The sequence below is a fragment of the Petaurus breviceps genome, unplaced genomic scaffold (genome assembly GCF_028583685.1).
Source record: "Petaurus breviceps papuanus isolate PSGF00001 unplaced genomic scaffold, PetGlider_PUasm1.0 90763, whole genome shotgun sequence".
Lineage (NCBI taxonomy): Eukaryota > Metazoa > Chordata > Mammalia > Diprotodontia > Petauridae > Petaurus > Petaurus breviceps.
Window position 1 is genome coordinate 7608018 of NW_027187340.1, and position 10754 is coordinate 7618771.

Sequence of the window (10754 nt, forward strand, 5' to 3'; positions counted from 1 at the left end):
ATTAGATAACTTTCTAGAGACTTAGAAACAATGGGAAGATGTAAATAAAAGCCTTCCTTAGACCTATCTAAAATTGGAATGAGCTGACTTAAGGTGAGGGGTTCTCCTGTATTAGACCTGCTCAAGCAAAGGTAAGACAATAACTCATAAGGAAATTCTTGTTCAGGTATATGTTGGACTACATGACCTCCAAGGTCCCTTCCACTCGGTTTTTGAGATATACTTCATTTAGTAGGAGTCTGGAATACCTCCAGATATGGGACCATGGTTTGGGTCTTTGGTGGACCAGGGCAAGTTAGCACATATGACATGTGGTTTGTGTCTACACATTGCAGTTCTTTCCCTAACAACAGCCTTGCAAATGCAATTAGAGAGTATAAAAAAGGGCAGACAGTGGTAACTATTGTGCAAACCATGCATAACTTATGTCCTACTAATAGAAAGAAATCTACTTCCAAATAACTCTACAAAGCAAGTCAGGAAAATTCTCATGATTCCAGGCCACTAAGGTGGAGTTTCCTAGACTAATGCCCACAGTCTCATGGCTACTGTCTCCTCCTACATGGAATAATTCAAAACAGACAGTCTCCCATACCAGCATATACTTTGAGATGTAATCCAGTCCCATGGAAGAACACAATCATATCTGTCCCTACCTCAGTTAGAAGTCTTGTCTTGTCTCAGTTAGAGACAGGATTCATCAGGCTTGCAGCAAGCCAGACTTCCTTTAGACTACTATCAATATCTGTGAACTCAAGGTCACCTCCACACATCAGGCAGTAGCATAAACAGATTGCATGAAAATAGCTTTTGCTTGAGAATAATGGTTTAGTAGTCCTCTAACTTGTACTGTTCTGGCTAGTTCTCTAACCTCCCCTGGGCTCTGAACCATGTCTGCTTAGAACTATGTTGCCAATTGGCTCCTTCTTCCTTGGCTGTCATCTTGGACTTGACTTCACAGGATCTGCCTATCCCTTCCTTCTTGTCTCAATTAACTTCTATGAACAGGATTATATCTTCCTCCCCTTTTGTAATATATTCACTAAACCTCTCTAAATCTCTCTGCTCTTCTTGTTGACTTCATATCTTCATGACCCTGGATACCTGTAAGGACCTTTCTTTTTAGGTGGATTCCTGGGCAGCATCTTTTCTAGCTGCCTCTCTCTTATCATCACCCAAACTTCCATATTACAGGCCCTACCTGGGTCTTTTTAACAGTTTAACAATCATTTATGGTCAGAAATTCCCTTGGAATAGGTCTACATTAAATATCATGCCTGAGCTTGGTTCCAAAGGAGAAATATGGACATGTACCACCCTCCCTTCTTTTCAGAGGTAGAGAGCTATGCATGAGAAACACTGAATATAATGTTGGAATTGGATGATGTGTTGGTCAACATCATTGAATTTTTTTCTCTTTCTTTTGTATTTTTTTGTTATAAAAGATGGCTCTTTGGTGGGGAAAGACGGGAGAAATATATTAGAAAATGAAGATGATATAAGAACAAAAGAGATAAAATTTTTTTTAACAAAATTAGTCTATATTCATTCATCAATCCAACAAGGATTTATTGAGGGTACTTCCTGGTGGAATAGTAGAGTTGTGTTTGGAAGGACCAAATTATCATCTTGGCAATATGAAGAGGAAGGGCAGCCCACATCACGACGTCCCACATACCTGCTCTGGAACAGGCTGCATGTGCTCGGCAGTCTTGGTTGTCCTCATTGCAGTTTGTTCTACAGCACTTGTTACTGGTTCTCTCACTCTTGCCATATCAACTGCGGCAACAACGGTTGCAACAGCTGCACTTTTGTCAACTTCCTGTCTCACCTAAGGAAGGGACACCAGGGGACATTATTTTCTTAAGTAGCAAAGACTGTGACACGACAGACGGTAATGGACAAGAGAAAGATGTGTATAAGAGGGCATCCAAGTACTCAGATGCTACTTGGTGACTTAAGAAATCAAAACATTCCAGTTTAATAGTGACCACTTTCAAGAATTTACACTCATAATTAATTGGTGCTCCTATCGAAAGTCTTTCATTATTCTCATTGATTTTTAAAGACAAATGCATCTTTATATGATTGACAACTTCTAACTCCCAATCTCATCAGACTAAATAACAGAATCTGATACTAATGTTCAGAATGATCAAAGACAATGATGAACCCACCAAGGAAATTTGTTCTACCTTAAACTCTTTCCTTACCTCTTTAGCACCAGTGGCTACAACTCCAGCAGCAAAGGCTGCACTTGTAGAAGTGGTGGAAGTAGCACTGACTTCAGCCCCAGCAGCTCCACTGATGGTCACTTGCTCCTGGACATCATATTTTCCTTCCCATCTTTCTTCAGTTCTAATCTGGGTTGAACTTGTTACTGTGGTTTCCCTCATTTGTGATTCGGAGGTAGCTACATAGCCCTCTTGCTTCCAAGGGGGAGGCACCTCAGGACCAGTAGCCATGGTGGTCTGTGTCTTCCGCATCATTAATGGGGACTTCACAGGTCTGATGGGTGATGTGGAAATCCTTCCAGCTGGAGACACAGATCTGGTGAATAAAAAGGTAGATGGCATCAATATATGCCAACTCATAAAAATTCCCATACAGATCATAGGGTTTGATTTCTGGGAGGAAGATCTGAAGCTGTTTTGATCTATATCTTTTTTAAATGTCTCACTAACCCATTTCAATTATCCTATAGACCAAAAAAAGTGATTTAAAATAATTTGATTCACATCTTAGTAAATCTTTTCCTTCTATGATGTAGCCTGACAAGAGAAATATATTCAACCCAATGGAAGAATTTGTCCCATATGTCAGAACCTTTTATTATCTTCCTTCCTCCCTTACCTTCCCTCATGATAGTCAAATCAAGATGGTTAAGGATGCTTCCCTCAAAATCCAGTCAAATGATAATACACATGTAAATAAAATGTCAAAAAATGAAATATGTGCATACCTATATTTATGTATTATATTACATCTATTAAGGGGCTGAATCTATGATTTACTGATTTAGGGAACTCCCAGATAAGGAGACCCCTTCTGTCAATGCAGGTGGACACCTTCTTTGTAATTTATACTCTGGAGTCCACTTCTTCTTGCCTCTTGTGCCTGTGTTCTCTCTCTCTCTCAATCTCTGTCTCTATCTCTGTCTCTCTGTCTGTCTCTGTCTCTCTCTATCTCTTTCTTTCTCTGTCTCTCTCTCTATCTCTCTTTCCCCTTTGGTCTCTTAATTCATTGATGGGATAACTGCTGATGCACTTCACAATACTTTACTGCTCATTTATTGTCCTCTCTTGTCAGTCCTTCTTAGTTTTAGCTGAATTTACTGCCCTCTCTAACCTTACTGTATTCTAGCCTTTTAAAAATAGTCTTCTAAATTACTATGAAAAAGGGTTAGTACAGAACCTAAGGCTTCCATATTTCTTGGTTACATCTTTAGTGTTGTCATAAACCATGGTTTTAATTAAGTTGTCTTCCTACATAATGGACTGCAATGTAAACCAGAGTTCCTGAGGGCCTAGAAGTAGAGTCCAACTAAGAGGATAGATCGTGGGATTCATTGGCAAAATATTGTAGCCGCCGTTGCTGTTTCTTACCAATTTGGCACTATAGTTTGCGGGCAATTCCCTAACCAGCTTCCAGATAGTAAATGATTTTTAATAATTTATTGAATTCTGATCGGAATGAGGCTCTACTATAACTGATACTCCAGGGGGCAGCATTGCCTTGTTATCCCAGCCCTTTGCAAAATCTGCATAGAGAAAAATGTTTATAAATTTGCGCTGGCAGCTACCAATCCCTGCATAGAGTATTTAACTTAAACTGCTCATAAATACAACAGCTATTTTATTCCAATTAGTGCTCAAGGTACAGTTGCTATTTGCTACTAAATTAAAATGGAAATGAACAATAAGTCGCAACATTTACTGCAGTTCAGTGGGGGACATACTTAATTGCTTTGTCTTTAAAAGGGTTCTTCTGTGGAAAATCAATTCTTTTTTTAATAAATGAAGTTGTAATCAAACTTAAGAGATACTTAGAGGAAACAAATCTCTGCTTTACTAAAGATTTCATGTTAAAAAGAAAAAGAAAAACCGCCACCACAACAGCAAAGGGCAGTGAGGGACACCTTGGGCCTACTCAGTACAGTGGTACAAGCACTCGATTTTGAATCAGATGATCTGGGTTCAAATATCAATTCAAAAATCTCCTCTTATTCCCTGCGTGACCTTGGGCAAGTTATGTTACCTCCTTGGGCCTCAGTTTCCTCATCTGTAAAATGAAGGAGTTACACTAGATGACCTCTAACGTCCCTTCCAGCCCTAGATTTATCAAGGATGGGCATTTCAATGATGTGACCTTTGATTCGGTGCTCTTATTGTATTGGATCAAAGGAGGCTGACTTAGAAAAAAAAAACATTAAAGACCAGAACAACACTGGAAGGGTCTCCAATCAAATCCCATCCCCACACCCCAGTCCCATACAAGTGATTAGCAACAGGCTTCAGGTGAGCCAATAACTGTGAAAATCAATGTAATTTAATTCATTAGAGAGAAGTGCTCATTTTTATTGCTACAATAAAAACTTCCCAGTCGCAGCTGGATACTATGGGCCTTAGTCAATGCAGTATGTTTGCTTTTCTCTGCAAACAAAAACATAATGAAACTAAACAGACCTTTCAATTCCTGGGTGACCACTTTTCTTCTTCTAAATTGGCACACTTTCTGACTCAAGTTTGAATAGAAAATTCTTGGCAAATAATTTAAAGGTTCCACTTATGAACTCCCTCCCAGTCCTGGTCCAAGTGATCGTGGGGATCAGTGTACCTCAATACTGTGCTGTGACAGTCAGCAAATGATGTGCTATTAGGACTAGAATTTGATGATGGACAAACTTGGAGTCGGGATGAGTTTCAACTAGAATTTCATGTGAAAGTCAGGATGGATTTGAGCTTGAGTTTCCCATATAAGCATCCCTATGACATCCTGCCTATTGTCAGGCAACCAAGACAGAATTTCCTCTGTGCTCTAAGATAGGACTAGGAGGGAGAGCGCATCTCAGGGAAAGGATTTGCAGTTTAGCCACTGCTATGAGCTTACAGCTTTTCTTTCTTTGCTGAATTTTCTATTTCATATGAAAGGTGGCATAGAAGATAATGTCAAAAAAGAAAAGAACAGACAGTAGCATTCATTTCCCACAAACCTCTATAGCCAGGTAAAATTTTTATCTTTTTTCCTCCTTTACAATTTTAAAACCTATCAAAAAAAATGTAGTCTTTTTATTCTACATTCCATAGTTTTACAGGGTCTTTAAAAACTAGCCAAATTACCTAAACCCATTAGCTTCAATTCTCAAACTGACTATTTACAGAGGTAGGGAAGGGGACTAGACCTAAGATTTCATTGATATGGGAATACATTTTTAAAAATCTTTATAATTTTAAAGAGTTGCCTAAGGTGCAGAAGGTTTAAATTGCTTCCCCCAGGTTAAGGGCAGGGCTTGAATCTACTCTCCTTGATTTTGTGTTCAGATCTCCATTCTCTCTACTCCATGCTGCCTCTCATAAGGTTTATGGCTGTGGTTCTTGTTTTTGGGTTGTTTTCAGTTGTGTCAGACTCTTCATGACCCCATTTGGGGTTTTCTTGGCAAAGACACTGGAGTGGTTTGCCATTTGCACCACAGCTTCCATAACAAATTTCTGAATGTAATGAATTTCTACCCTTTAAAAAATTTCCCCAAATGAACCAATGGGATATTTGGAAGAAATATAGGACATTAGAGCTGTTATGAACCTTAAAGATCATCTAAGCTAAATCTGTCATTTCTCATGTGAGAAAAGGGAGGGGCTGAGCGACTGACCACATGATTCACTCCAGATTACACAGTTAGGAGCTAGTGTTCTTTCCAAATGCAAACAACAGAGACAGTACAGAGCGAAGGCTGGCTTTTGGAGTCAAGACAACCTCACTGCAGTGCTATTTCTGTCACACACTGACTGTGTTATCCAGAGCAAGTCACACTGTGTCATTGTCCACAGTCAACTCTCTAAGGTTATAAATCGAAAAAGAGTTGATGATCTGAATTAGTAGTGAAGAAATCACAGGTCTGGATAAAAGCAAACAAACAAAATTTGTAAATATTGAACATTGTCAGGGAACATCTGGCCAATAGCTCTTTGGTTCACCCATATATATATACAGTTTCTCCAAGAGCTGTAACTAGGGCTTTATTCCTACAGCACCAAAATTTATAGAGTACAAGTAACATTTATATTCCTTCAAAAAAACTTAACAAGTTTAAATCCTACTTAGCAAGAATAATTCGTTAATATAGGAAGCCAAAAGATTGTGTGTGTGTCTCCTATCCCCAGCTACAGTATCCCAGATGAACTGCTTCTCTTCCCCCTACCAAACAGAAACGCTCCATCTCCATGTGCTCTGAGGTGTCACTCATGTGGATAGGTGTCCATAGGTCGCTCTCCTGCCCAAAAGGGTTTTTCTTAAACAGTTCACTTGAGAATGCTTTTCCTACTACTTGCCCTGGGGAATTTTGTGAAACTCGCCTCTTGCACATTTTGTGAAATATGTTCCAAATGTGAAAAAAATGTTAGTTATGCCATTATTTTCCCCTTCCATGTCCTACATTTTCAGTTGTTTTCTCCATCATTTCTTTGATAATTTATCAGGTATAGCCTCATCCAGCAGAGCCAGTGCAGTTAACAAGGCTTCCTTTACCTGACAGGAGATGGAGTTGGTGCCCGCACATGTCTGACAGGAGATGGTGACTGTCTAACTGGGGATGGAGACTGCTGGCGGCTCAGCTGAACTTTTGCCGCAATGGATGGTGGAGTTGGCGATCTTGACTTAGGTTTAGGAGGTATCCTTGGAGGTGTTTTGTGCGGCAGCTGTTGTCCGGTGGCACCATCTATAACCATTTCAACAGACGCAATTGATCTGGCATCAAAGTGGGCTTCAATTTTCTGTAAAAGATTACAGTGATAATAATGAGGAGGAGGAGAAGGACCACTGATTAGAATAGCAAGCTGAATTACTGGAGAACTGGCAAGGGGGTGGGGGAAAAGTACCTTTTCAATTCGAGTTTGTCTTGTTTGGGAAATCTGAGCAGTCGAAACAATTGTTTTTGTCTTTTTAGCAGGTATTTCTTCTTCGCCTGTAGGAAGGAGAAGACAAACATTCAGAAGGATGAACAACAGCCCAGATTATTTTAGGAAGTACATAAACACTGGATACAAGCAAAATCAATCTAATTCTCTGGTCCTTTAAATAGCTGAAAAATGTGGAAAGGCTTGTATTTCACATAAATATTAATGAGGTCGGTAAACTGAAAACATATTTGTTATACAAGACTGCACAAAGAGCTATTAAAAACAGCTCAGCCTCTAAAATAAGTCCATCAGTTGTCTAAACAGGATGATGTTGGCTTGAAAATTCAAATGGCTGCCTGTGAATTTCTTTTCATTTGTATTGTCGCCAAATCCTCCCAAATTAATTCCACAGCTGCCAGTTCTGCACACCTACATCCTAGGGTCTTTCCTTTGGAGGTTAGAATTTCTACCTGGTGATGATTTCATCGATCTCTTCTGAGTCAAGAACCTCCTCCATCCTCACTTTATCAGTCTGCACTAATTTATAGCACTGTTTTATCTAACAGGATCTCTAAATCACCCCCCACCAACCATTGTCATTGGCTGTGAATCTTCTTAAGCAACTGAATCTTATTCTTTGCCCCTCTTCCTCTCCATTCTTATTGCCGATCAAGACAGTAACATGGAGAACCCATGAATATGGAGACACAAAGAGGAAATCATGGAGGGTCCAGGGACTGGGACCTCAAATTTACCTTGAACCAGTAATTCTGCAGTTGAAGTAGCTCTTCCTACACTATTCGTAGCATTTACTGAATAGGTTCCAGAGTCTTCAGGATAAGCTTCTGCAATTAATAAGCTGTAGAGGTTGCCTTCTTGTGAAATCTGAAAATCAAAGGAGCTTTGGATTTCTGCTCCGTCCCGATAGAACTTCACCACAGGTGTAGGGATTCCAGTCACTCTAACATCCAGGCGGACTTGGCTTCCTTGTCTCACGGTCATGCTCTGTAGTCTTTGTACGAAGTTGGGGGGCGCTGTTTCTGCTACAATTGGGACAAGGGAGGGAAGAAAGGAAAATTGAAATTAGTCCTACCAATTCTCAACAGCAGTGCCTCGAGATACTACTTGCAGAAGCAGCCAGCTAGAGGCAGCCAGGTGGTGTAATGGATAGAGTGACAGGAAGACTTAAGTTTAAATCTCAGATGCTTACTAGCTGTGTGGCCCTGGGCAAGCCACTTAACCTCTATTTGCCTCAGTTTCCTCATCTGTAAAATGAAGATCAAAATAGTAACTATCTCTCAGGGTTCTTATGAGGATCAAATAGGAAAATATCTGTAATGCACATAGCACAGTGCCTGGAGTATAGATAAGTGTGCAATAAATGCTAGCTATTATTATTGTTAACCATTAACATAATGACGATTTAAAAATGTTCTCTTTCCAAATTTGCTGATGAATTGCTGATTTGAGCATCCTTTACAGAGTACTTGAAACAAAGGTACATAGCGCATGACAAGAAGGACTGTTCTAGGAAGCACAGAAATCTCTGGGGTTTCCTGGTCTGGACCATTCAATATTGTCATGTTGATTTTATACTTCTTGGCATGGAGTTTTCTGGAACCTACTCATTTCTAATGCTTGTATGAACATTTGCATGCAACTTGATGAGTTTTGATTTAAGTTACTTTAAATGTGTTTTCCACATATCAGAAGATATATTTGAGAAAAAATATCACTTTGAAGGTATTTTGGACGTGCTGTATTTTAGGGACCGGAACTCTATCTGCAATTTCACTGGTATAGGTAACTCCCAGGTGAGTAATCTCCCTTTACCAATACAAGATCAATAGCATCTCTTCAATTTATAGCCTTAGTGTTGCCTAGAGAAGGGAGAGGATAAGTGACTTGGCCAGAGTCAACCAGTCAATAAATGTCAGAGGCAAGAGATGAACCCAAGTGCTTGACTTTGAGGTCAGTCTTCTATCGCATTGCCTCGTTTTATTAAATATTGCTTTTAAATTAGGTTCACTGTAAAAGTATGCCTATTTGTGGCATCTTACACTTGATTATTCTACATCTCTTCAAATAATGCAAATGTTTACCTGTTTTTAAACTCTCAGTCCAAATTGTAAGTTTTTTGTTGTTAATTGTGTGCTGTTGCTGTTTTCCAGTCATTTTCCACTTTTCATGACTCTTCTTGGCAAAAATACTGGAGTGGTTTGCCAGTTCATTTTACAGATCAGGAAATTGAGGCAAACAGGGTTAAGTGCCTCGCCCAGAATCACGCCGTTAGTAAGTGCCTGAGGCCAGATTTGAACTCACAAAGAGGAGTCTTTCTGACTCCAGTGACAGTACTCTATCCACTGTGCTGCCTAGCTGCTTTAAATGAGTACTAGAAAGGGCATTTTTCAGCTAGTCAGATTAAATGAAATTAAAATATTGTGCAATTATTCTGAGGGCAGATGAGGTAAATATTGAAATGGCTTGAAAGAAAAAAGAAGAATTGACAAGTTTTCTAATTTTGAGGATGGTCATCTATTCATTGGGTGGTAAGACAACTTTCTTGAAAGACCTTTGTGTTGTAAAATGGAACACCTATTCAGGTTTATACCTTGTTAATTGAAGTTCTTTCTATTATGGCAATAAGATTTATTCTTGGAAATGTAATTAAGCATTTGAAGAATATATGAATTCTTATTGTTATATGCTATTTCTATAGAATCAATAGAACAGACAAGATAACAATGTGCTCCTGTAATAAACTGAAGTCAAAGACTGAATGTCATCTGCTCTTTTCACATCCTTTTGTAAAGTCATCACTAATATTCACAAGCAATAAGGGAACTACTATGTCAAATACACTGATTAAAAGCAATTATCTAGTTAGAACTTTGTCAGTTAAATTGACCTCTTATATATTAAAAATATAAAGGGCATCAGGGATTTTTTCTTTTGCATCAGGTAACACATGATCATAGATAAAGTTTGGCCAAAACATTTAAGGATGTGTTTTTTTTAAAGCAATAAATAGTAACCATTAGATTATGAGCTCCTTGCTGGCAGGAATGGTATTTTGTATTCCTAGAACTTAGCACAGTGCCTGGAATATAGAAGGCACTTAATAAATGTTTATTGACTTAGTAATGTAGTCAGAAATTTCAAAATATTGTGGCCCAGATGTACAGAGTCATTTATAGATTTTTATATGCACACATTTGTGTATGTGTATATATATATGCATGTATATATACAAATAGATATGTATACACACATATATACAGGGCATCTCAAAATCTCTATGGAGCTTTAAGCCATTTTAATAGGTATTTTAATAATTTAAAGCTGCATGGAGATTTTTGGGACACCATGCATATATGTGTGCATACAGATCTACTTATGCATATATGTATAAGCCTTAGTAGCTTGAAGCTGCACTGAGACTTTTGGGACAACCTGAATATATGTGTGTATACAAATGTGGATATACCTACATTAAAAGCTTAATGTAGTTTTAATAAGCTTTAATAGCTTGAAGATGCACTGAGACTTTTGGGACACCCTGCATATATGTGTGTATAAATGTGGATATACCTACATTAAAAGCTTAATGTAGTTTTAATAAGCTTTAATAGCTTGAAG

The 10754-nt window shown here is 38.6% G+C and overlaps 1 protein-coding gene across 50 annotated transcripts in view; it reads right to left on the reverse strand.

The window, feature by feature from the left end:
- TTN (titin) overlaps positions 1-10754 on the reverse strand; it is a 324829-nt gene that overhangs the window by 301004 nt on the left and 13071 nt on the right. For all 50 annotated transcript variants that reach the window (XM_069068526.1, XM_069068527.1, XM_069068543.1 and 47 more), the window contains exons 4-8: positions 7871-8158; positions 7095-7180; positions 6745-6989; positions 2214-2550; positions 1679-1831 (exon numbers count right to left, since the gene is read on the reverse strand). In XM_069068526.1, coding sequence (XP_068924627.1) covers positions 1679-1831; positions 2214-2550; positions 6745-6989; positions 7095-7180; positions 7871-8158 — 1109 coding nt within the window. The remainder of the gene's footprint in view (positions 1-1678; positions 1832-2213; positions 2551-6744; positions 6990-7094; positions 7181-7870; positions 8159-10754) is intronic.